The 27988-nt window shown below is 39.9% G+C and overlaps 1 protein-coding gene across 1 annotated transcript; it reads right to left on the bottom strand.

Moving 5' to 3' along the window:
* Positions 1-12: 12 nt before the first annotated feature.
* LOC139609706 (1-phosphatidylinositol 4,5-bisphosphate phosphodiesterase delta-4-like) lies at positions 13-27958 on the bottom strand. The gene is made up of 16 exons (XM_071464583.1): positions 27840-27958; positions 25405-25452; positions 24752-24910; positions 21498-21726; positions 21118-21247; positions 20728-20959; positions 20154-20355; positions 18999-19143; positions 18221-18373; positions 15948-16115; positions 9131-9287; positions 8693-8809; positions 6000-6178; positions 5793-5925; positions 5451-5600; positions 13-4495 (listed from the first exon to the last, which is right to left on the bottom strand). Exons 2-16 carry the CDS (start codon positions 25427-25429, stop codon positions 4404-4406), a joined length of 2271 nt encoding a protein of 756 aa, XP_071320684.1. The 5' UTR covers positions 25430-25452; positions 27840-27958; the 3' UTR covers positions 13-4403.
* Between the last annotated feature and the right edge of the window lie 30 nt (positions 27959-27988).

Raw genomic sequence — 27988 nt, 5'->3', positions numbered from 1 at the left:
AGGATAACATACTTAAGTGAAAATCATATTTATTTGCAGTTTGATGTGGCAAATTAATATGAGGTCTTCTACAATAAAAAAACAAGCAAATAGCTATTATAACACCACAATGTGCTATACTGTACACTACATATGAATGTTTCAGTGTATACAAAAATAGACATATCAAAACACATTTACACAAATAGGTTATATGTACATACCACAAAAATAATATGATGACACAAAAATACTCAGTACTAAATTGCGATTTCAACCAGTTACTCTTTATCTTAATATTCATAAGGAAAGCATGTTATTCAAGCAAATTAAGTGCTCAACTATAATCACTTTTGTGTTTCATAAGGGGACTTCAGACAGAATAATTTGCACTGTGTTCAGCGCTCTGGTCAGCACACTGTTCAGGGGAGTTGCAGGAGACAGAGCAAACATAGGTGGTGTTTTGCAAACTTCTAGCAGGACACGTCACTAAGAAGCAGGATGCTCCCACTGTGTTTAGAGTCTATCGTTGCCAACAACAAAGATCTTTCTAGTGCTAAGAAACAAGTGTTAGCACTAGCTAACAAGAAGAAGGGGAGCAGCAAGTAAGAGGCTGTGGCTGCCCTCAGATACAAAGAGCAGCTTGGGGAATTTAGACTTGTGAAGGAGCGCAGTTTCCACAGCGACTGGTTTCAGGTCTACTTTCTATTTACTTTCCATGCATGGATGGATGTCTCTTTTGTATTAGCTATGCAGGTGGTCGTCACAGCACACAGTGGTTTAAGTTCCTTCTAACTGAACTGTGACCGCAGCGCTCATGTAAGCTCGCCCACTTCATGCTGTGGGTTAGGGTTGGCCTTAAGACACTGTATACAGATGATAACACATCACACTTCCTGTCTCCTAAGTGGCCATGGTCATGATTGCTTGTTCATGCCAAGGCATAACAATAATATAATACAACAATTGTGCCTGATTTTGCCACCTGTTTTCATCTGCTACTTTAATATCTGATCATCCCAGCACAAGATCATATCAATTTAGTAATACTGTTTGTTTTCCCTTCAAAAACAGTTACATGATAATAACAATAACAGCATTATTAAGCAGCGAAGTTTTATTTCAGTTTAAACTTTTATTCATGAGTCACATAAGTCCCTGGAAACTTCTGTGGTTGGAAAACAACATCTGTAGTACTGCAGCAGTGAAACCAGACCAGAATTGACAGAGAGATCTATGTTGTGAGATCTCATCAGAGTGTGTTGCTAAGACAGAGATAGGTCTTTAATAAAGTTGATCCTGATATGATGGTCTGAAAAATGGCCATTTTGATGTCAGAATGTTCAGAAGATCTGTGACTTTTGAAAAATGGACCCAATATGAGGTGAAAGAATTGGTCATAATGTGTAATCACATTCATTTCTCCCATTGGAATGAATAGATACAGACCTGCTGCTAGTCACCTTAAGGGGCAGGGGGGTGGCAAAACCCACATTACACAATTACAGGAAATAATTGAAAGTGAGCTGTCTCCCTTCTCAACTGTCTCTGGTTAGCTGTCGTGGCGCCTTAGGAAATAATGGGTTTAAGAATGCAGTGATGCTGTTGCCGCATTCTTTCAGAAAACCCCATGAAAGAACCACAAGCAGAATCTGGTGTTCATGGAAAGAGCAGAAAAGCAACTACAGATCAAATCTCTACAGCTCTGATCTGACTGGGAACACTGGGGGGTGTCATTATGCCTTGACCTCTGACCATAAGTTGCTCCACTGCAGTAGAAAGCTGTAGATGTGTTTATGTAAGTCAAAAAAAATTGAGAAGTGTTGTTGAAATGGATCTTCCGTGAATGAATAAAGATTGATGGTGTGTTGGTTCAGATTTTCGGAAAATATCAGATTTGCATTTGTTAAAGCTAATTTGTATTTGACTTTAAATGGTAACAAGTTTCGAAATTGAATTTGATCATGTGAAATAAAATCTAATTTATAGAGTTCTATCACAGTCTGTGGTGGGACACCTTTCAAATTCAGTTCTGCAAACGTACATTTAACTTTCTGAGACACATCTGGGGACTTAAACTGGCTCAGATTCTATTGATCAGGCCAGTCTCACACTGGGTTCTAGTACTGTATCGTATATGTACCCATTTTCTCAGCTGTTCATTGTTCATGATTGGTTGTAGTTTTTGTTCCAGCTGCTGCAGCTCTAGATCCTTAGTTACTTTCATCTTTGTTCATTTGTTAGCGTGGTAAAGGTTCAACTGACCACAATACGGTTGAAGTTTGACACATGAAATCTTTTAAATTAACAACATTAATGTTACAGACAAATTCACATCATGTTATGGTGCTACTTAGCATGCTGTTCCCTCCCATTTTCACAAAATATATTATAGGCTACTCTTCACCAACTGACCTAGAATGCCTACAATGTCAGACACCTTGGTCATTGCAATGTTTTTTTTTTAATTTAAGTCCTTGTAAGCAAACAGAGACATGTCGTAAAGGATGGGGAAACCCGCTAGTGCAATTATCAACTTCTCGTCCATTGTGCTTGGGAACAAATATTTGAAGGGACCAAAAGTTTACACAGTTGTGTTATCTAGTGTTCTCCACAGTGGAGCACTTCTACATTCCAGTTGGTTGCCACCAAACTGCATCATAGCTCATCACCATAAAGTTGCTTGGATGCCTACATTGGCAACGTGTCGCTGCCAATGAGTATGCCACTGTTCTGCCAAGAGATGCTGGCTCACATAGAAAATAAATTATTTCCATCACTCTGACGTTCTTGCTTTTGATGTGAATGTAAAGTTAAAATTCCCTTAGTCTGAAACTGAGAAAGTTTACTTTACCAAGTTCCTTTTGTTTTAATTGATTACCAACTTTCACAGAGGCATAACATTGACCTTGACCTCACAAAAAAATCCAATCAGATTTAATAATTTCTTTTGTTATGTTTACAGTACAAAGGAAATGTGTTATTTTCCCAATCTCATTGTCCTCTTCTGTACCTTTTAACTGTGCTTAATATAAACAAATACACATATGTATGTTTGTTTATTGAAATGAAGCGTACGTCACCAGAGAGTCTGAGCATCACCAGCTTCGTTTATGTTCTGGTATTAATTTTCATTCAGACACAGAGGAGCTGTTTGCATGCTGTCCATGATTCATCATCTTATGAAACTGAAATGATTAGACCAATTGACTATTAATTTAAGAATAATAATCAGCAGTTATCTTTGTTGACAGAACTGTCCTGCAGTTCTATGATTTGGCCAACCAGACAAGTTGCAGGAAATATGGTCAGGATCTCCCCTTCCTGAGTTACAACATTGAATGATGTCCAGAAGGGTTTTTGCAGAACATTATGATGTCACAGTGAAGTTGACATTTGATCTTTTGGATATTAAATGTCATCACTTCATTTTTTATATTATTAAACATTTTTGTTGTATTGTATTATAATTAATGCATGAATTCTTGAGTTATGGCAAAAAACATGATTTGTGAGGTCACAGTGACCTCTGAACACCAAAATCGAATCAGTTCATCCTTAAGCCCAGGTGGACATGCCAAATTTGATGAAATTCCCTCAAGGCATTACTATTGCATCCACGAGAATGTTACAGACAGATGAACGCATAAACCTATAACATAATGCATCCAGCTGTTGCCAGCATGAGAGGCATAAAAATCTGCAAAGGGATCAATCACGACAATAGTTGTTAATTGCAGCAGACATATTGTTGGAGAAGGCTGAGTTGGTTCTGTGCTTTCTTGTTACCTAATGAAATGTCTACAAGTGTCTCACAATTGGAACCTCAATTTTGGCCCTTAATTTAATCCATCTCAAGACAAATTTATAAATTCAGTTAAATTCAACTTTATCGCTATGTCTCATATTTAGTACTTTAATTCTGTCTAGTAGAAATGCTGTTTCTTGCCTTAAATGTTAAAAGTAAGCGACTGTTGAGCATCTGTGTAGCTGGAAGAGAACTGCATTTAAAGTTTTGCATGTTGACCATAGGGAAAGCAGAGGACTGTAGCAGCCAGACAGTGTCCATGAAGTGCTGTCTGTTAGAAGAAAATACTAACAGAAAATATACACTCAGGTCTAACTAAACATATTGGTGGCACGTTCTCTACAACAGACACAGTATATCAAACATGAGCAGCAATGTTCAAGTTAAGCTCATTAACAGATTACACTCACACACACATACACACTATAGAGAACAAAAAAATTAACAAATGCATATTTTATATCTGCTAAATAACAACCACTAAACATTTGGCGTAGTATTATTTCACTCAAATAATATTAAAAAGTAATTTAGGAACATTAGGTATGATTCTACTTTCATTACTGAATAGCATGTGTTATTTCCAATACCTCTGGTGTATTAAGAAAGTGAAGGTTTATTCCAGTTTTGTGATCCTGATGTGTACGAACAAAGAGGAGGGAGGAATACTGGTGCCATCTTTGGACAAAAGGTGAATGTGGCGATAACCTGAGAACACAAAACAAATGCAGAGGCATTAGAGGGATACTAGACTTCTTAATTTACTTATATACAAACTAAATCAAATGTTTGTTTTATAACAGTCCTGCATAAAGTCACATTTTGCTGAAAAATTTGTCTTGATTTACAGTGTGGTTGGAAAGTGTTGCTGCACCACAAGCTTTCAGTGCTCCTTAGATTTCCATCTTTAGAACCTTGTGAGTATGTATTAAACTTTACCAAACATTGCAGCAGTTACTAGCAAACACCAGATGAAAGTATCAAAGCCTCAATACACAGAGAAATGCACACAGCCTGCATTCAGAAACTGAGCCTTAAAACGAGCCACAATGAAGCAATGATGGCCCTCAACCATGCCCCACGCCTTGCCCATCTGGACCCACCTTCCAGCCTTGCAGTATTTATTTTCTTGTGTTTACTTGGAATTTGCTATATTTTTATTGGGTCACTGAGAAAACAATCAGCCAATCAGAGGAGAGGCTCAGAGCCTTGTAGTCTAGAGGAGCAGAAACCTTTGGAGACAGTGACACAGACAATCACAGTCACTCCCTGACTGTGTCTGATCAGACTACCAGTGGTGAATGCAACATGGATAATTACAAACATTGCTGCCCTTGTTGTCTTTGCTAGCAGCTGTTGTGCAACTAAATTCTGCATTTTAATGCCACAACTGTATTTGCTGTTCCTTATTTGTATTTTCTGCAGCTAACCAATTAATCAATGTATAGTTTATAGTCATGTCACATCTGTTTTTAGGTGTGTTAGCATGGACAGTGATTATTTTCTGACACTAACCTAAAATACTGGATGGAGATCATTTTCAGTTTCATTTTACAATGTAAAACATATTAGTGTGGATGTAGCTTAATAATAAAAGGCGCTACACAGAGAGATTCAGTTTGTAGAAAAGGTTGTAATGTAACTCATCCAGCTTTAACATTACCTTGCTGCATGCAGGTAAGAGGAAGTGTATACTGCCCCACAAAATCATTTTTAGATGTCTTGTCATAGTCTTCCACCACAAAGCGCACCATGGCCAGGTCAGGAGTGTGGATGGTGAAGCGCAGAGTGTCATACCACACAGGGTTGAATCCTGTAGAGAGAAGAAATCAGGCTGGCAGTCTCAGGACTCATATTACACAGAGACATGTCCTAATTCTGTGTGGAACTAAGCCAGATGTGATATGGAAAACATCATTGATCCTGTTCATTTGTCCATTCATTCAGTCCCTCCCATAGTTATTTCTACAGGGGCAAGTGTATGACCCCAGAGCCTCTCCTTTACCATTGTTCTCAATGTATCTGGTCTCCTGCTTAGCCTGGTCCATAGGAACTCCATGGATCTCCACTCTGACCAGAGGATCCACTATAGAATCCTCTTTGATGTTGACTTTGGGCAGCTGCTGGCCACTGATCACCTTGAAAACATAGTATTCTCAGTGAAAGCTTTATATTTCGAATGGTTAATAAATTCTTTCTAAGTTTCTTGTACCTGTATGTTCAGGGTGACAGGTTGATAGCCATCCTGCTTTTGGGGCAGCTCAGGGTCAAATCTTTTTTCAATCTCTCTCATGAAACTGGGCTTTAGAACATATCCACAGCTGCCGTTCTGACTGAACAGGCTATCGTTCAGATCCATTCCTTCTCCAGCAGTCTGGAAATTCAACGCAACTGAAGGGGACAGAAAGAAGGTTAATTTTTTTCTAACCTTTTTCATGCTATTCTTTCCAAGAAATTATGCCTGAGAAAACAATGTCTTCAGGCACTTTGAAAGGATAAAAACATTAAAGCTGCACTGGGAAAGTTGGACTCCAGCAGTAGTTTTAGTGCTTAGAATGTGTGCTGCCAAGAGCAAGTCAACTGCTCAGCACACTTTGGTATTGCATAGTATTTTGGTCACTTTATGCAGTAAAATCATACCTATACAAACCTCCCTAAATTCATGTTATTCATGTTTTGATTGTCTTTCCACTTAAGCCAAATCCAGAATATTTGACCAATTTTAGCCTCCCTACTTTATCCATATCAAATCAGACTTTAAGGTGCTTTTAATGACGTACGTATCTTTAAGCCACAAAGATTAATTTAAACTTTCAATCAACTCCTTATTCTTTCACAACTTCAGGCATTGTACCTGTTGCCATCCTAGCACTAGTGGATCAGCCTCAGTCTCAATAAATCATTTGAATCCAGTGTCCATGTCCTGTTGACAAGATTGCAATAACCACTGCATTATTCTGCTTGTTTATTCATTCAAGCACATGAGTGCCCTTTTTCTTCATCCTTCTGCCCCTCTCCTTCTCCTTCCTGTCCCCTCCCTTTCTCTCCCTTGCAACCAAACTGGTCAAGCCAGATGGCCACCCAGCCCGAGTCTGGTCCTGCTCAAGGTTTCTGCCACTCATGGTGGGAACTGTTGGGTCTCTGTAATCAATATGATAAAGAGTACAATCTGGACCTGCTCTATTTGAAAAGTGTCTTATGATCATGCAGACAAAGTTGTAGTCTGTTTATGATGTAGACTTTCCTTTACTGTGATTAGTCTCCTTACAGCTGTATGAAGGCACTAGGTATCTGCTCCATCTTCATTCTCTAACAGGGATGACATGCAAAATAATTGACTTTTTAATTAATTATTCTCCAGTTTCTACTGCAAATCTAAAGGCATGTTGAGGAAAGATATATTGAAAACAGCTCATACAGTCTCATGAAAAATTCTACATCAGTTTAAACTTCTCTCCACTAATAACTCCCTCAGGACCATCTGTTCCTTCCTCCTTCCCCTGTGCCTTTATCTAAAACACGTAAATCGGGCAATGGCTGTGCTCCATCTTCTCTTTAATAAGCCTGGCCTGTCATGATCAGCCCCTTATATTACTGAACACTGGACACTTCCTTTGGACTTTGACTGGACTTTGTTTTTGTTTTTGCTTACCACTACACCACCATTAAACAAATCAGCAACAGGGTTGTTTGTCCTTGTGCATAGGACAAGGAACAGAAGAAGATAATAGGGGAGATGGTGAAAGGGGGCATTGAGAGTAAGATACAATAAACCAGGCACAAGCTAAGGACAGAGGAAGGAGAAGGGCAGTCTGCCCTACAGTTGCCAGACCGTGTGGAGTTTTAAATGGGATTGATTGGGATTGCAGACAAGAGACCAGCAGCAACATTAAGGCAACTGCATGGAAGAAACATCTACCAGCGGCGTGACAGCAATGTGATAGCTGTGTGACAGCAATGTATACTCCACTGCATTTTAAAGAAGGAGAGATGGTCAAGAAACAAAGAGGTGAAGGTCAGAAGAGTGGTAACATCACTGAGGTAACGGTGGAGAGACTTCTGAAAATTGAAAGGCATGACGACAAATGTGGAGGTTACTCTGCTTCTGCTTGACAGGTAGCAGAGCAAATGTGGAGGTTGCTCTGCTTCTGCTTGACAGGTAGTTTTGCAATGTTTCACAGAGCAAGTTGGTCAGTATTGTTTTGTCTCATTTGCTAATATTTGTGATAGGTTAGGTAGCAAGCAGGTATTTGCGTGCTTGGACATTTGGCTTACTGTCTAGTCTGCCATGGTGTGATGTTGATGTGATGTTACCTATAGTAGCAGGAGAGTTGGGAGTATGGCTGTCTGATGCTGGTGTGCTGGCTATGGCCAACTGTCTCATCCTCCAACCTTAGCCACAGTTTGCTCTCTTGTTTGCTCTATATCACAGTATTTAACATGAAGGCTTTTATAACCCCAAAGGCCTGAAAACACAAGTTTGCTAGTGCAGTGGATTTATTTGGATTGATACATAATTCAAAATGCTAAGCCAGGTAATGGTACTGTCCTTGTCAATTTAGCTGTAAACCTATGGGCCTCTCTTTTGTCACTGTGGTTTTGCAAAAACAATCAACAATTAACAACAATTAACTCTCACCATTTTATACTCTGTTGTGTTCTGGGTGTTTGTGTGCATGTTGTTTGTTTGATGAAGTTTATATATATATATATATATATATATATATATATATATATTCATCGTATTGTTGGTTCAAAAGATCTGAATATAAGTTCATAGGAAGAAATCTTTACACAAACATTAGCCCAGTGCAACATTAATGACACAGAAAAGAAAGTCATCTGAGAAAGAAAGTCTAAACAGCTGCTTGAGGTAAGTCAAATCTATATTTTAGTTGCAGTCACCGATTTGGCACCCAACATTCCACATTTCCTGAGGATTGAAATTGGAGGAGTCAGTTCGGAAGCCACTGGGATAAACCCTGGTCAGCTGCCGTGAGTTATGGTGCACAAACTCAGCCCCTGAAATAGACATAATACATCAGAAGCATGGTTAAAGTTGACAAACAGGGTGTGACTGAAGCCCCTGATACATGTTAATGTTATCATAAATACAATAAAAGTTGGTCATTCTAATGCTGAAAATTTCCCTAAATTATAAGTGTTAATCACTTCCCCTTGGTATGTTTTTGTATTGATTGAATCATTTTGAATTTAAAGTATAAAACCAAATATCTGCTGCAGACAAAGTCCCCAAACCAACAATATAAAAAAAACCAAAATATTTATTTGCTATTTCATTGTAACAATTATCAGCCTCAGGAATGACATGATTGAACTTACCAGCCTCTCTCAGGTGTTTGCGGGCTTTAGACTCTGTGAAAGAGGCCACCTCATAGAACTTGGAGTGGATGCGGGAGTGTTTAAAGCTACTGAAGTGGACACTTTTGCAGTAAACAACACAGTCTGACAGTTCCTTGGACAGACGCTGTTTAGACTTCTGTGGCAAAAGAGGACAAAACACAAGGTACAGCTAAATGCAATGTTGGTATATTGGAGTGTTTTAAAAGTAATCAGAAACTTTTGCTGGGACGATGCCAAATGTAGCTATGGAAGCTTCTACTGTTCTGATTTTGAGGGGCTTCAAACATTATGTTGTACAGGAAACTATACTTTTACCAAAACAGGAACAGAGCAAACATAAAAAGCCTGGTCTTTCAGAGTTCAAGTATAAAGGCAACAGGTTAGGTTACAGGAACCAAACTCATAGATACTGACAGAGCAGTTTCAAATAAAGGGACTGTATTAGAATGGACTGTCTGCACTCCAAGAAACAGCAGCAAGTTACTGTTAATGGTCAAACTGAAGGTGAACTGCCATGAAGAAAGTACGATTGGAAGTAGATTGCCCCCTCTCGAAATATGGCTCCATGGCAGGTCCCTTTCTGACTCTCTAAGGTGATTATCAGTCATTATGGCAAGCATGATGAATGAGTCCAGGTCTGAAGGACGATTTAGAGGAACTAACTGGTCCTTAATGGAGTCGGGTTGCTGTAGAAGGCATCAAGAAGAGAAGCTGTATTGCAACCACTGTCAGCTGCTATGGCTCAGAATTCAAGTGTAGCCTGCTACTTGCTGTTTGCCCTGGCAGAGTGCTATGAGCGATCTGGCTGCTTCTGGACCTGGGGTGGTATGGTCAAATATCATACTGAAAGTGGCCATCAAGAGATCCATTGCAAAGCACCTAGGAGAGTCCTTGGCCCAACCTCATCACTCTCCACCACATAATAAAACCACTTCCATTGAGTAAATCAAGGTCATGTGAATGTATGGCACAAAGTTTCTTTCCAAAAATGTCTGGCCAGAAAATTAAAGTTGGATGACTCAAGAGGCTCAACAAATACTGCCAAGTCATTCCTAACACCTGGAAGCAGCAGCCTCCTCAGTGATGGTCGTGCTAGGGCTGACACTGAAGCAGGTGCTTCTTGGGCTTCTTTTTGCATCATTGTGATTTTATCCTTAATTTAGCTAAGCAAATTTACAAATGTTACCATAGAATTGACATGACCTGCCCCATTCTGCCTGTGACTGGCTAATGATTGTTGCCTTTGTTGGTTGGATTGGTTAGGTTTACCACGAGGAGTGAGAATAGTTAGGGTTAGGATAAGAATAAGTCATTCTGGGGGGAGTAGAACTGGTCATGGCAACACTATAAAACCTTTATAGATAGGCAAAGCAGGTATCAAAAAGGTATCAAAAAGTATAAAAAGTATCAAAAAGGGTTTGGTACTCGGGTAGGCAGTCAGTAAGCAGGCGACCAAATCCAATAAGGAGTAAACTAAAACTAAGTCCAGGAAACAAGCAAAATCATTAACTAGAAAAGTTAAATGGCTGTATATATTGGCTGTAATGTATGATCCATGGGACAAAGATGAACTGGCACAGATTAAGGGAGCACAGAGACTAAATACACTAGGAAGGAAAGACAATGAGATGCAGATGAAGCCAGTCAGGGTGGGGCAGACAATAACAGCAATTAGAAACATGCAAGGAGAGGAAGTAAGGTATCTAGAACAAGAGGATATGTGAATGATACAAAATATCACAGGAAATGATGACAATGTATAAAACAAGGAAAACGTGATCTTAAGACACAGCAGGACATTACAGAAAGACAACATTATTTTAGCAAATGCCCCAGAACAACATATGGTATCTATGCATGGATATATATATATATGTATGTATATTTACTTTCAAGTGACAGTGCACTAAATGGTTGTATGAATTATTACTGGAGCAAAGTGTGACATTATACAGCGACAAAATCCACAGTGGATGGGTTGGTCAACCAAGCTCAGTTTTCTTGGAATAAGACTGTAAATTATTTGTCATTCCCAGCCACAAGTCCCCATTGTCTTTTTTTGTTGTCTGTTTTGTTTTTTTAACCATCATCAGATCATCCCCCAACCTCAGTAAATCAAGTGGTTATTAATGTAGCCATGATAACAAAGGCCTCATGGGGTTATAGTGACTACTAGTTACCAGCAAAAGCTGTTATTAGGGATAGAGATAAGGCTTGGCATGATAAATGGTATAGAAAGCAATCTATGTTCATTTATGACTGAAAATTTCAAGTTGCATAGCACACAGATTTGAGTTAGCATAACTAAGAGTAAATTAAGAGAATAATTTTGAGTTGTGATCAACTAAAAATAATGTGTTACTCAGAAGTAGAAATTCTATGTTGGATAAAATCAAAACCTATACTATGCTTATACTGCTCCTCGTGTGTTGTCGGCAGACCAGCTGGCTCCTGGTTCCTAGTCTGCGGTCTGGCCAACACCCGCTCCTCATGTCTTGCCTTTGGTCCGGCCAGCACCAGCTCTCGGGTCCCGGTTGGCGGTCCAGCCAACCCTAGTCCCTTGTGTCTTATCTCAGCCCAATCAACAGTGGCCAGCTCCTGATCCCCAGTCACCTGTCTGGCCAACTCCAACTCCTGGTTTCCTGTCATTGATCTGGCAATCTCCAGTTCCTGATCTCCTTTTGGCGGTCTGGCCAACCAGTCTTCAACGGTGCCCTCAAGTTTGACCTCCGGAGAGACTCAGTCTTTGTTGTCATCTTCCAGAGAGACCCAGTTTTCAGTGTGCTCAACCTCTAGAGGGGCCCTGTCTTCATCCTCCAGAATAGCTCGCTCTGTTTGTCTAGCCCATTCCCCTGAGCTGCCCAGCCTTTGGGACATCCTCTCAAACTGCCCAGTCTGCTTACTTGACCTCTGCCTCCAGCCCCATTCTTCTGCTCTGTCCCAGTTCTGCCCCTTGGCTGTCCGTCCAAAGTTTCCTGCTCCATTCCTAGCTCCTTTCCCAAGGCTTTGCCCCCTGTCCACATTTGTGTCACTGTTTTTTTTTTGTTTGTTTGTTTTGTTTTGTTTTTTTTGGCCAGATTCCTGTTGCTGCCTTTCTAGCTCTGGCATAGAAAGATGACATCCCCATTCTTGATCTTGTCCACTACGTTGTGGCCCGGTTATTCCTCTCACTAGGCAAACAACTTTCAAGACCTACAACATTACAACTATTTGGATTGCACAAAAAACTGGAGATGTGAGCAGAGATCTTAAGGTCTGGAACCAGAATACCAGGTCAAAGGATATCCAGTGGTACTATGTAGTACTATGTAAAAGGCAACCTAATTCATCACTCTTCCCAGAGGTTTCATTAGTTCTGCTGAATGGTGGGAAAGTCCCAGAAATTTAAAACTCTTTAGGTCATTAATGCTTGATGTCACATGAGGCTCATTGAGGTTGACCCATTAAAGTCAGCTGACTGTTACTTCATCTTAAACACGTGTTAGGGTATATCCTAGTGATGCAAAGGAATCCTGTCATGGGTGGAGGCACATTGAAACCTTGAAACAACCCTCTTGTATTGTGTAAGAGATACTCACCTACAATGCCAAGCAAAAGCAGGTGTGCTGCCAGGTTAGCTTCCATGACAATAAAGATCAGAGGTGTGGTGAGCGCAAATAGCACAATAACAGTGAAATCTGCAGAGCACCTCCACATGCATGCCTGCCCGCTTCCAGATGAAAGCTGATCTGGCTTGTCAACCTAAGCTTTGAAGCATCACCTCCCACCTTCACCTGTCTACCAGACAGAAAGACAGCCATCTCTCCAGACACCTAAACCATCAGCAGGGGCACTGGTGAGCTCACATCACTGCCAAACTTGATGCTGGCCTCACCTCTGATGCCCATGTTGACAGGAGTCCCAGTGTGGTGTTTCATGCTTCTCAGATGCTTATCAATAAACATGACTCTAAGTGCCAAATGATTCCTTTACAGCAATGGACATAGATGCACTTTTGACATCAAGCATAATAATCTAAAGCCTCATGCTTTAAAGTCTGTATATCAGCATAGATCCATATGACATGATACTATATCTAATATTATTATTTTATCTAATCTTATATCTAACGATAATTTCAGATGACAAGTTGTTTCTTTTTGAAATGACAACATTTCAAGTAGTAATTTTCATGTATTAAGAATGCACCCAAAAAAATGACACTTGATTTCTCTGTCAAGACTCTGCAGGACAGTATTTATCATCAGAGGTGATTACTGACTGCAGTTAGTGTTGATCAGAGCATAAATATCCCATTTTAGAGAAGACTGTACAACCTTTACCTTGCCGACCTTGACTTACTTTGGCCTAGCCTGACATAGCATTGCTTGGTCTGGTGTCACATGACAGAATGGGAGATAAGATCCTCTTTCTTTCCCTTTTCTCAATACATTGCATTCAGAAAGTTCCCTTAACTTTTCCACATTTTGTTATGTTGCAGCCCTTTGCTGAAATCAAATAAATTCATTTTTCCTCACCAGTCTACACACAATACTCCATAATGACAAAGCAAAAACAGAATTTTAGGGATTTTTGCAAATTTATTGAAAAGGAAAAACTGAAATATCACCTTGCCATAAGTATTTAGACACTTTACCCAGTACTTAGTTCATGCACCTTCAGCAGCCTCAAGTCTGAATTTGGGGATTTTCTGCCAATATTCTCTGCAGATCCTTTCAAGCTCTGTCAGGTTAGATGGGGACCGTCGGCGGCCAGCCATTTTCACACATGTTCAATTGTGTTCAAGTCAGGCCTCTGGCTGGCTACTTAAGGAGTTGTCCAAAAGCCACTTCTGCATTGTCTTGGCTGTGTGCTTAGGGTGATTGTCCTTCTGGAAGGTAAACTGGCCCAGTCTGAAGTCCTGAGTACTCTAAACTAGGTTCTCATTAACAATATTTCTGTACTGTGCTCTGTTCAGCTTTCCCTCAACTGTGGCCAAACTCCTTGTCCCTTTCATTGAAAAAACAGCACCACAGCCTGATGCTGCCACCACACTGCTTCACTGTTGGGATGGTATTGGGCAGGAGATGAGCTGTAGTGCCTGGTTTTCTCCAGACATGATGTGTAGAACTGAGGCTAAACAATTCAGTCTTAGTTTCATCAGACCAGAGGTGAAATCTTTTTTTTCATAGACTGAGACTAGGTTCTTTTAGCAAACTCCAAGTGGCAGACAGACATGTGACTGTCTCTGAGGAGAGGCTCTGTCTGGAGTGCTGCAGCAATTCATGTCCTGATGGAAGTTTCTCCCATTTCTACACAGGATCTCACACTGCTTTTTAAGAATTATGGCAGCCACTGTGGTCTTCAATGCAGTTAAATATTTTTGTAACCTTAACCTGACCTATACTTTGATCCTGTCTTTGAGCTCTGCAGACAGTTCCTTCGACCTTATTGCTTGGTTTTTACTCTGAAATGCATTGTCAGATGTGAGACCTTACATAGACAGGTGTATAAATTTTTCCAAATCATGTCCAATCAATTGAATCTACAACAGTCACTCCAATCAAGGTGTAGAAGCATGATCAAAGGAAATGAGAGGTACCTGATTTTGTGTCATAGTGAAGTGCCTGAATACTTGTAAGTATGTAAGTATAAAAAGTGAAGGGGTCTGAATATTTTCTGAATTCACTGTATGTCATGTCTACTTGTGCATTTGATATGTGCAGTGGTGAAGATATGTATTTCCTTTAGTTTTGTAAGAGCTGATTTATATCCATTGGTTCACTAAGATGCAATGCCTCAATAGATAAAGTTTAAAAGGAGTTTAGTTCAGTTCACACCAGTGTCACAGATGGTGGCACAGTGACAAAGCTTCATTCTCTCTTTCGCTCTTGTCCCTGCCTCTGTCTCTTTCTCTGTTATCACAGTGTAAACAGATCACCTTATCTAACACCCAGTGTCTGCTCCCTGCCCTTCAATCCTCTTTATTTTTCATGAGGGATGACACAAGTTTATGCAATCCTTTTCCTGTGAATAAAAAAGGTCACCAGATTTCTGGGCATCTCTGAGTGGGTTACTTCAAAAAAAGAGTTTGACAAGAGTATGACAACACATACATCCCAGAGGAGAACATCAGAATTCTATGTCTTCCAGTTTTTGTGGTTTTATCTTGATATTGCTTTCACCCTCTGTATAACCTGAATTTAAGTGTGAAAGGACATTGTACTGTAACTCACTAAATTCAACGTTTAAAGTTCTCGTGCACTGTGCAGGGCCATTGCATATTCAAAAATAGATAATAATATGCACCTAACTTTTTCATTCATTTTGTACAATTTGTTATTGTTTGTTCTTTGTGTCAGTTGTGGTAATAAACATGTCATACATGGGGTGCAATGCCACGTCAGTGAGCTGGTGAACTATGGTGGATCTGTTTTTACCAGTCTTTTTACTGGCCATGTCTTTTAGGGTGGGCAAGAGAATGTGCTGCAAACATGTTCTGGGACTGCCTCACTGGCCAATCAGAACCCCCACCCCCACCTACCACCCAAACACATTTCAGGCATTTAAACCCTGTAGATTAAATTAATTAACAAGATGCATTCAATCAAAAGGACTTCCTTTATTTTGGGCTAGATGGGTTAATCTATTAAGTGTTCCACTCATACATCAAATCCACTTCCTGATTTGCCTCTATGTTGCATCATCAGCCTAAAAGCACTGAAACAGAGAATCCTAAATCAGGCTGGTTCAGTAGACTGTGTATAATAGCCTGTCTGGGTCTGGAGCCAGAAAGTTGTACCACAAACTGTCTTACCTTAACCCTGCGACGGACGGTCTCACGGTGGAGGTTGTCTTCATCAATTTCAGCCACCTCATCTTCATCGCTGAACTCCCCAGTAAGAGAGTCTTCCACCATCCCATTGAAACTCTCCTCAAGTCCACCAATTTTCTTGGCCTTCAGCAGAATCTTCCCCTTCAAATCCTGACAAGAATGTCAAAGGAAATCTCAAGGTCATGCTTAACATCCAGTTTCATTTTTAAATAATTAATATGTGTGAAATGATGTTTAGAGTGTCTTTCTGGTAGTTGTTGAAAATCGTTAAAACGGCCACACAAAATTGCTAGTGGACTATTTATCTTCATATTCTCTAACGTTGCAAGAGAGGTAAAAAAATATTATCGTGTTTAATAATTCAGAGAGCTGGTGTCGCATGTAGACACAGATCTTATTGCTTAACAGGCTGCCTAGACAAGCAGAAAACAACCACTACAGAAGACAACCACAAAGGACCCCCACCGCATCTGACAAATGGCCATGCTTGTTAGTTTGTTTGTTTTCCAATCATTACACTTGCACCTCTGAGAGGAAACATAAAAAGAAGTTTGGCTAGTTATGCATTCATTTTAAAATTGGTCAGTACCAGTGCTGGCACAGAGGATGACCACACAGTGAGCTCTAATGATTTTGAGATTGAAAGTTCATTCTCGACTTTAGAAACAGCAGAAGACCAAAAAGTCTCACCACAAGATCTATTAAGTAGCTTTTCTGGAGTTTTTTTTACACTTTTTCACCAAACTGTTACAGCACAAGTCACGTGGGTAGTGATTAAAAAAAACAATGAACATTCATGATGTAGACTTTTGATAGCTGGGAACTCATTTCACTATTATCTTGCCAAGGTATAAAAGATAAAGCTATTAAGATGAACATCGGATTGATATTTCACACTAGCTTTGCTTTTGAGTGACAAGTAAAAGCGAGCTGGGAATGTGTTGGAGTATGCATCTGGAACATTACTGTAACTTATTTCTTTATTTAAGTGAAGTATACAGTGAAAATCTTGTGTTTACAATAAAACTCTATAAACACTACTGAATTGTAATTTTAGAAGCTTAGTTAAGCTCAACAAGTTTGGCCCTTTAATATCCAGTAAGTTATGTTGAGAGTGAGCAGTGTTAAGCTTTCAGATCTCTGCTCGGCTACTGTGCTATTGTGTTGACAACAAGGCAGTGATGATTAGCTGACAAGATGGTACTCTATGCATAGCTAGCTTAGATAACATTATGTAATGCACAAAATTGAATTTATGAATCAGAAATTACCAATTTCAAAGACTTAGCAGCGCAGAAAGTAAAAGTTACTTCAAAGGGTCTGTGAAACCACACAGGATTTTTCAGTCAGTCACTGTTTGTACAGGCTAACGTGCTGTTTTTGCACATCAGGTAGAATGTGCATGTGTAGCTGCCCCATGGTTGTGTAGGATTTTTTGAAGTCTTGCTAAACTGCAACACACAGACCATGTGACAGAGCATTGTATCACCTGATACAACACATTGGACAGTCATGCAGAAGGTAGACATAGTCAGGATATAGTGGCCTAGCTTCCATGCTAGCTTCTCATTTTTTGATGTGATAAAATTTCTGTTTAGCTCTGCGCATTAATGCTGGAAAATAGAACAGTGGTGTATCATGAAGGGACATACATCGACTTAAAATGACGCACTTCAAAACACTGCCAATAGGCTTACATAAAACAAGACTAGGTCAATACCTAGCATATGGCTAGGCCACTTATGGTAAAATCCTGACTGCGTTGTTGTCTGACAAAATCACCAAACACAAATTAAAGACAAACACTCTGCTTTTATTTCAACTATACTTACATATAAATAATCACTCATAGGAGAAAGTTAGAAAGGTGAGGCTTAGTGTAGTGGTAGTGCTCCTCCACTTCCCTGCAGTTCCCAAGCAGTTGGGAAACCAGGGTAGCTTGGTAGACTGCACATATCAAGAGGTGTAGCCCTAAGCATTGCGGTCAGGCCAAAAATTATACTGTAGGCATGGGCAATGTGAGGAAGAACCTCCACGTTTCCCTTAGCACGTTTTTGCTATACATTTTTGAGTTGGCAACTATGCAGAGGCATCATTGAAAAGAATGACAGCTATTCACAGGTCTTTATGTTAATCTGCGTCCTCTGAGGAGGACTTTTTCAATTAAATAATGAGACTCACTAAGCCTTTTTTAACTGTAAAGCTAAATAAGTGTAGAGTGAGGTCGGGTTTGGACAATGGACTGCACAGCTCACCTCAGGAGATGGCAGCCCAATGGGGGCCTTTCCGTCCAGTGTGCTTTTCAGCAGCTTGTCACCAAGGATGTGGTTGAGGTGTTGGGCCATGACTCTCTGTTGCTCAACACTGCAGTGGTTCTCGATGGACAGGATGACTGGATACTCTGACACCTGGATGGGGAAGAGGAGGGGGAAGAGGGATGGAGGGAGTGAGTGAGTTTGTAATTGAATCTTGGAGAGCATTATCATAGAGGAAAGGTAATACAGTTACTGCAACACACATGTGGGTAGTGCCTGGCTGGCAGACAGAGTGGCACATAGATGGGCAAGGGGTCATGAGTCCTTATTATTCAGCTGCAGACAAATGCTCATTTACAGCATGCTCTGACATGCATGTGAACCTGGCAGCTGTCCACTTTGGCACAAGTGGACACACACCTCTGTGGCAGATTCTTGGCTACATCGCTTCATAGGTCTTTCAGATTATTGCACGGTTGTACTCCCTCGTGTAAATATACAATGAGATGCTGAGCAACTGGTTGATACAGCTTTGCATAACAGTGAAAGCAAAAACAATGGTAATGCCAGCATGAGAGGATTACAGAACATGTTTAGTCTACTTGAAAAGTCACAGTGTGATCATCTTTCCAAATGGGCTGTGACTGTGTGACCTGTGCAACCTAAAAATGAATGTTGTTCCACAACATAACCATCTTTAGGGTCAGGGTCAAGGTAGTCACACTCACTTCTACATTCGTAATTTACAAAGAGAAACAATCATTATAGGTGATGCTACCTTGAAGGCGTAGTTACCCACTGCATTGACCACGTCCTTAAAGAGTATCTTTGAGGTGAAAGTGTGTCCATGATAGACAATGGGCTCTCCATTGGGACCATCCCAGCAGTCCACTTCCACACATCGGCAGCCACGATTCAGAGCCCTTAGCAGGAGAGATACAATCTCTTTTATTAATGCCATAATTAGCCTGACATTTTCATTACTAAATTTGATTAAATTGAATGAATCACTTTAAAAAGAATTTGACGTCAGAAGTCTTTTTTTTTTTTTTTTTTAATTAATGAATTTTGTAAGCCAGATTAATGCAGGGCAACGTCACAGTGAGCCTTGAGAGGCTCAATGGAGTGTAGAGCGTTAAAGAGGTAATTTGGTAACGGATTTTTGCTAAAGCAAACCCTGAAATCTATTAAATGATTTTGGAGGTGGATTTGGATAGAATCATCTTATAAATTACATAGGATAGCACAACAAAAGTGGTTCAGTGATAGTTGCCTGACCAACTCTAAGCACACTTCTAAGCAGATACCACTCTAAAGAGCAGATGCTCTCTAAAGAGTAAGACACAGTGACTAAGATCTGCATGTATCGTGTCTGTGTGTTCAGCTGTGACTGAGTTACTGAGCCACAGGACAGTTGTTTTGGCAGATTTGTCATTAGGCTCAGAGCTACAGTATCTCTGTGTTTTACAATTGGTTGGTTTTGTTCACAGTCACACCAGTTTCAAATGCAACATTTCTGTCTGGAATCAGTTAATTTCAATGGAATTGCAGTTTTTAGTGGGTTTATTTAAAGAGGTGAACTACATGGCACAGTGCTTTTATGGAGAGTTCAAGCTTGGTTAAAAATTATACAAGCTGTAATATTAGTTGTATCTTACCAAGGAATTTTATATTTTTGTCTGCCTCCTCAACAAAAGGGTTCTGGCATTTTACCAGCTTGCTAGCGTGTTACCATTTAGCTTGCCAACTAGCCCTGCAAGAGGTTTTTCAACACCACTAATTTCGCAAGGACATGCAAAACTATTTGGCTGAGCCACCTTTTGCTGTCAATGTGCATTTAATTCACTCATTGCAAACATCACAGACAAAACAATCCACCAGAGCCACATGATCAAATTTGGCAGAGTCTGTAAAGTTAATCTAGCAGCACTACCTGATGTATCCTTCCACACTGCTCTGTCCCCGGAGCTGGTCCTCCATTAGATAGGTGTTGTGGGAGGAGGAGATAAAGTAATGGCACAGTGGCTGGTTCATGTCCTGGTACACACCTCGCCGCTGTGGGTTGAAGATGGATCCCTCAGCTGAGCCAAGGTACATCAAGAAGCCATCAAATGTCATGGCATTCAGCAACTTGGCTGGAAATACAGAGGATTGGTGTCACAACCTTCTCACATAGTGCTGGAATCCAACCTTAAATGGTACATGTGCATGAACTGGGTAGATGGTAGGTGAAGAACTACTATTTCCTGGGTGTGATTTATCTCACCTTCTTTTAAGTGGGAAGTCAACACTATAACAGTAGTGAAGAAAGCTCAGCAAAGACTTTTCTTTTTAAGACAGCAGAAAAAGTCTTCCATATCACAGGAAGTATGATCCAATTTCATCAAGCTGGAATCGAGAGCACCCTCAACTTTGAAGTAACTGTGTATGTAAAGATGACAAGTACTGAAAGTGACCAAAAGTATTGAATCTAGGTAGATACAGTACATTCTTTACAGTTCGTGTACCTGTGTCTGAGGGCTCATAGCATGCAATAAGCTGCTTGGCATGCTGCTGGGTGTCAAGCCCCTCCAGCTGCTCCTCTCTCAAGAAGTCCTCCAAATCACTCTGGGATAGCTTCTGGCCATCAACTGAGTACTCCTGGAAAACCCTTAGTACATCCTCTCGCTGCGTCAACATCTTGTAGAAAAGCACAAACTCGTCATCTTCAAGTGTACCTGACTGGGATTTATCAGCCATCTGAGAGAAAGTAAAGTAACATAGTTCAAGAACAGGTGCATCAAGTCTCAAGAGGTCTTATAATAGCCTCTAGACAATGGTTACAGAAAGCAAATACTATGTTCAATGCTCAAATCACAGGAATTGCCATAGTTTGTGTTTTGCTGAAAGGCCCTCACTGTGAAGAGACGATGAGCATGGTGTTCGTTCATGTCCACATTCATCATCTTCAGTAAGTCTCTCACTTCCCTGAAGTTCATCCGGCCATCGTTATTCTTGTCTGCCTTCTTGAACCAGTCACCGATCCATCTAGGTACACCACTTAAGGAAGGTGTCACATTTAACATATAATGGGCAGATGACCCCATGGGCTCAAAAATGCAGTCTTTATTAGCATTTTGATGGTATTTAATCTCTTTCTAATGTGTATCATTTTGTTAACCATAGAAGAGGAAAATGATCAGTGTCCATGTACTGTGTTAGAGTCCAGTTGGACTGGAAACCAGCACACTCTTATAAAAACACTGGCATATAACTGAGACCACAGAGTGAAGGATACTGGTCAAGTTTCTCTCGCTCCCCCATGTTCTCCAGGTTCTCTATCAGCTTCCTCATGCCCCTGATCCAGGACTGTGCCTCCTCAGCTGACTCGGCCACCAGATCCAGGTTGCCTTTGCGACCGCGGAAGACCAGCGTGAAGCAACGTTCAGCTGGGAACTCATCGGCAATGCTGAGCAGCACTTCAGACTGGTGGCCCTCCCGTATTGCCTCCACATCACTGACAGAAACTGTGCACAAAGAAGGGGGATGTTAGACAAGGAAGCAGAGCAAAGTACAGCATATATCATGTATGATGTGATATGTAGTATGTGGTGATACAGGTGATATAACGTGGTGATCATCATAAGGAATAAGAAAAAATCGTTACTGGCTTTTGTCCAGAGCTATGTGTGGATTCAAACCACGTGGGAGCAGGAGCTGGATATCATCTAAAATTGTGAGTTTACCTCTTTTAAACAAATGACTGAAAGCACATTCAGTGCTAGAGCACAGTTGCTTGACATTACATATGAGACATATCATTTATATTGGTCTGACGAGGGCTTTTATTTATTTTTTTTTTTATGGAAAGAAAATTGTTAAAATGCAGAGATACACCAAAATGGCCAACCTGAATCTTGGAAAACAGCCCTAGGTTTTCTCTAGGGTACTTATAATGACAAAAACTGTTAATTAATTAATTAAATGCACAGTGTATGTGACTTCTGCCACTGGGCGTCTCTCAATCAAAACAATAATGGTGTTGGGTGACATCGTGAAGTAGTGTGGGATCATGGGAGTTGTTGTCTTCACCACCATTGCCATCAACTTCTCCTGGCCCGGATTCCTTCAGTGTCAGTGGTTCAGGAGGTTTTTACCTGGAGCTGAATTATCTACAGAGGTCTCATCCTCTCCAGAACAAACAGACCAACTGATTATAACCAGTAAAAACACTAAATAAAGCAATTTCACATTAAAAGTCAGTGTTTTCAGTGAAGGGCTGGGAGCTGAGAGTGCTGCTAAGCTTTGTTTGTCTGATAATTTATGATCCAGATGTTCAGAAGGACTTTAACGTCAGCTGAATCATCCACAGAGTTTTCATTTTGTCAACTAACGAACCGGGGGATTAAAACCAGTAGGAACAACAAATAAAGCAGTTTTGCTTTAAAAATCAGTGATTCACCAACGCAGTTCAGTAAACACAGGATATCTCTGTGCAGCTGGGAGCTGAACTGCCAAACATTTACTCAGTTTGTTTCTCTTATAACTTAAGATCCAGATGTACAATGACTAAAAACATTCATCCAGTTAAAATATATGGTTGAAAATGATGAAGGTGTGAAAAGGTGTATCTAAAAAATGTGACTTAAAACTGGATTAAAGTCAATTTTGTGCTCCTGTGGCAGATAACCACAACACATGAACACAGGGGATATGAAGTCATTGACCAACACAACAGACCATTACCATGATTAAAATCACATATTTCTCTGACTTGAGAATTGGTGGAAACATTTGTGATAACACAAATACATATTTTTCAAGAATTCAAGATGGCAGCGAGCACAGTTGCACTGGCTTGATGCTCTCCAGGGGAGCTATGTAAGGATGCTCTAGGGGAGCTATGTGAGGATGCTCTTCGTAGACTTCAGCTCTGCTTTTAACACTCTCATCCCGGACAGACTGGTCACAAAATTTGCAGACCTAGGACTTTCACCTGTCACTGGATCAGGGACTTCCTGACAAACTGCTGTCAGATGGTTAGAATGGGTCCCTACAACTCCTCCACACTCACACTCAGCACCAGCACCCCACAGGGCTGCTTGCTGAGTCCCCTTCTCTACACCCTCTACACCCATGACTGCACCCCCACCCACACTACCAACAACATCATTCAGTTTGTGGATGACACAACCGTGGTAGGACTCATTTCAAGAGGAGACGAGACAGCCTACAGGGATGATGTCCAAAAACTGGCAGTGTGGTGCTTGGAGAATAACCTCGCATTGAACTCTTCCAAAACAAAAGAACTCATAATAGACTGAAGCACAGCACAGACCACAAGCCACTGCACATCAACGGGGACTGTGTGGAACGGGTCCCTTCTTTCAGGTTTCTGGGCACACACATCATGGATGATCTCTCCTGGACCACCAACACCACAGCAGCAGTCAAGAAGGAAAATCAGCAACTCTACTTCCCGAGGATCCTCAGGAAAAACTGCCTACCAGAGAGGCTGCTAGTGTCTTTCTACCGCTGCTCCATTAAGAGCGTGCTGGCATGCTGCATTTCTATGTGATACCCCAGCAGCTTAGCAGCAGACACGAGAGCCCTTCAGAGGGTCATCACCCAAAAAATAATTGGCTGCTCACTGCCCTCTTTGGAGGACCTTTTCAGCTCTCGCTGCCTCAGCAGAGCAGCAAACATATTAAAGGATCCTTGCCACCCTGGACATCCTCTATTCAAGCTGTTGCCCTCTGGCAGACACTTCAGGTCCATCACATCACAGACAAACAGACTTAAGAACAGCTTTTATCCCAGAGCCATGCGTGAACTGAAAACTGCCAAACACTGACACTGACGTGTGGGTCAATCTGCACTATTTACTACAGTCACTTCAATACAACACTGCAAATGTTTACATTTAACTGCACCTTGTACTGCTCAACTACTTATTGTATTTTGTATTTCTATAGCATTTATTACATATAGTGTCTCATCCAAGGTTTATTAGGCTTATTATGTTATGTCTTGTGTGATGTGTGATGTCTTATGTCTCATAGTTTTCATTGGTCATTTTTTTATATAGCTTTGAAAATATTCATTTAAAATAATAGCTATTAAAATATAGATTTTAATAGCGTCCTTATAATCCAATTACAATGTTATGTGTGAATGCATCGTTCTGGACTGCTGCAAAAAATTTGTTGTACTATGTACAATAACAATAAAATGAATCTAATCTAATCAAATATACCATTTGTAGACATTTTAAAGTGAAAATTACATGATAACATAAAAAACACTTGTGTTTAATTTCCTTCCTGCTAGCCTGTAAGTCTTGATTATTTACATTTACTCATTTAAGCTTCTCCTCTGCACCTACCTGCCTTCATGTATGTCTGCATTTGGGTCCTGAAAACCATGAAGTCTGATAGTACGGAAAACTGAATTTATCCACTACTGTGAATCACTATTTGTGTGATCACAACTTTCTTCTGGCAACAATGTGACCAAAGACATCCATCATATCAGTGAATTGTATGATCTTACATGTGGAGTGGGCATTGCCAGCCTTCTTAGACTTGTACCAGATGGTCATGCAGTCATCCTGTAGTTTGAAGTACCGCTGCTTCTTCCAGGTACGAGACTTGATTTTCCTCATCACAGTCCCCACCAGCATGGACTGGAGGTTGTCATCCCCCTGTATACCTGCAAAGAGAAGGGGAGAATTATTGTATATAAAATTATTGTAATGTTGGATGTCAAAGGTATGGAAATTCAAATGTAAACATCCCATTTGTAATTTAGGTTTTAAGTTTATGTTACACAATATATGCCAATTTGAAAATTAAAGGTAAATTTCAAATTATATTTCATCAACATTATGGCAGTGTGATGCCTTGGTGCACACTGAAAATGATTTGTCAGTGGAGTTTTCATTCTTATTTTTTGGCAGTAATTACACAATTTTAAACATGAAATTAGAATTTCACATTTAAACATATGTTTTTGTCATCCATCATGCACACAAAAATAGAAAATGGTCACTGTCAGTCAAATATTGCTAAGACCAATGTACATCCACACAGAGAGACTGGTTTAAACCAATTAGCTACTCTATATCAGTTAATTTAACATTTATTCAGTTTAATAATTAAAAAAGTAAACAACAATCCCACCACAAGAGACAAGAACAAACTTACGGAGGCCACTCCCTGTGGAAGCCATTCCGTGTCTTCTCACACTGCCATCTACAAAAAGAACAGAATAGCAAGCAAATCTACAATTGAAAAATAGCTGCCATACTTTCATTGGTGGATTTTTGTTAGTTATTTAGGCAAGTTAACAGTTCCACGTCAAAGACATTTAGATATTGTTTACTTCGACTTCTACTTCATTATCCCCATGAGGAAATATGTCTTGGGGCAAGGATAAGCACAGATTTGAGCATAAAACAAACTAAAACATAACATAAAACAAAATACTTAAAATATACTTAAAGTATATACTAAAACTCAAAATATAAACTTAGATAAAATAATGCAGCATAAAAGAGTGATAACTGATGATTATGATTATGATAATGATGATTAATCCTCCAGCTGACTGGTCATGAGCACTTTGAGCATTGAGCATTTTAATGGTACATGATTTCTTACACATGACCAAGCTACAACTGGGCAGACATTCAAACTCTCCATGCCAAGAATGGAGAGCTTGGCAGTTTATTTGGAAAAAAGTTAGTATGTATATTTTTATAACGAATCTGCAAAAATTGGATCACTTGATTTGTACTTTTAGGGACTTTTACTAGGTTTCCTTAGCTGAAAACCTGACTTTCTCCATGCTTTGGAGCCCAAATTTCAAGAGGTGTACAAGGTAACTACAATTCAGCTTGGGGCAGCTATCACCACTGTTTTAATGAACAGTACCAGGGCTTAAACCCTGTAGCCCGACAACATAACAAAGTCACAAAATAACAAACGCAACCATGCCTGACTTTGTGTGGTACATACTCCTTGAAAAATAAGCCACTGTGACTGGCAGGCTAAATTTTACTCAATGCCAATATGATATGTCCATCTTGCTATTGTCCAGTTGCTGTTTTTAAATTCCTGGCTTGAGTGGAAATTTACTTTTTACAGTCCGACAAGAGATGTTAAAGTGGAATTTTAAAAAAATCAAAGAGAGGAAGTGCAGCAGGAAGCACAGCTATTAAGAAGAATCACCAGCTGACAGGATATTTCAAAGCTGCAAGCTGCAACTGAAAACCAGGGTTAGAAATAACAATTTACATTTATTTTCCATTTATTTTCATGACTGCAAGTAAGTGTTTTTTTGTTTGTTTGTTTGTTTGTTTGTTTTTGTTTTTTGTTTAGGGTGTTTTAAATATTGTCAAAATTTTCACAGAGTGAAAACAAAAGTCACATGATGAACTAATGAATAACAATCTGAGAATGAACGTTATCTATGAAAAAAACAAACAAACTTCCAGACCCAGGGCCTATGGTATATTAAAGTGGCCTCTTTAATGGTCCCATTCTTTACACTTTTACAGTGTTTTTTGTGTTGAAATCCATAAGAAGATATATTTGTGGTTTTAAGCACCAATCAGAAGACCTAGAAGAACATATTCTCTGGGTGTACTCGCAGTAGATGCCTGCTCCACATGGCAGCAGCATCCACGTTATTCAGTCTTCAGCCCTGTGCTGCTCATAATGTCACTTTGCAGCTCACTGAGTTGATGTGGGTGCTTATTTGCTGGGCTGTTGTTTTTATTGCATTGTGTCCTGTTCTGCACTTTTTATTTAGTCTCTGCGTCAAGCTCACTAAGCCAACTAAGCTCCCCAAATCCCTCTCATGGTCTCAGCATTCCTTTCACTTCTGACCTGAACTGACTCTGTGCTGGTACAACTCTTTCATTTCATTTATAAAGTTCATTCTACATATCTCGTACAGAATCTGAGTCATACACAGTATTATGTTGTAAAACTACTGTGTTTCAGCTAAGCTGTTATAGTTAGCTAAGCAACTGCTGGGTCATGTAATGAAAGATTTATAGCCTAACACAATTAATACACAAAATAAAGTATACATATACATAAACAAAATACATAAAATAGACTCAGATAAGCAGTTTTAGAATGAATAAAAGTCAAATGACACAAAGAGACAGCACAAAATAGATCATTAAGTCAGGGGAGTTCTGAATTGATATATTCACTCAGCTCTACATGGACAACAGCACAGTTGCTGTGTTTTTCTTTGACCTCTACATAATATATCCACCCAAGATAATGTTGGCCCAGACAAAGTTCACCATGTAAACGAAAAGAATCTGCCTGTGTGCTATCAGACAAACATTTTCATATTATCTTGCCAAGTGATAACTGGTAGAATTTTAGTTTCAAAGCAGTGGTGTGCTGAATATTCCCATGATTCCTTACAGCAACTACATGGAAGTGTCAAACTGAGTTGTCTTTTTTTGCTATGGATATATATAGAGATATATAAATAAATATGATCTATGATCTCCTCCATACACCTTTAAATGTTTAAGTAAAAAATAGGGTAAAGGAGGAAAAAACATTTCTGTAATCTCTAGCCAAACAGCTGGAACCTAAGAGATGTGTCTGACCTGTTGCAGAATCATCCCTGGTTAGTGCCGCTGGTTGTAGCAGAGTTGGAACAGATCATATGGCCCAGGAGCTGCTGCTGTTCCTCTGCATGCCACACTGCAGCAATGAAAGCCACCAACCACTGAAGCCAGAGTCAACTCCCTATGAT

The sequence above is a fragment of the Trachinotus anak genome, unplaced genomic scaffold, assembly GCF_046630095.1.
Source record: "Trachinotus anak isolate AG129_WGS33_773 ecotype Australia unplaced genomic scaffold, CSIRO_AGI_Tana_v1 ptg000026l, whole genome shotgun sequence".
NCBI classification, from domain to species: domain Eukaryota; kingdom Metazoa; phylum Chordata; class Actinopteri; order Carangiformes; family Carangidae; genus Trachinotus; species Trachinotus anak.
The sequence above is the reverse complement of the archived record's forward strand: the minus strand, read 5'-3'. Positions and strand labels throughout refer to the sequence as shown.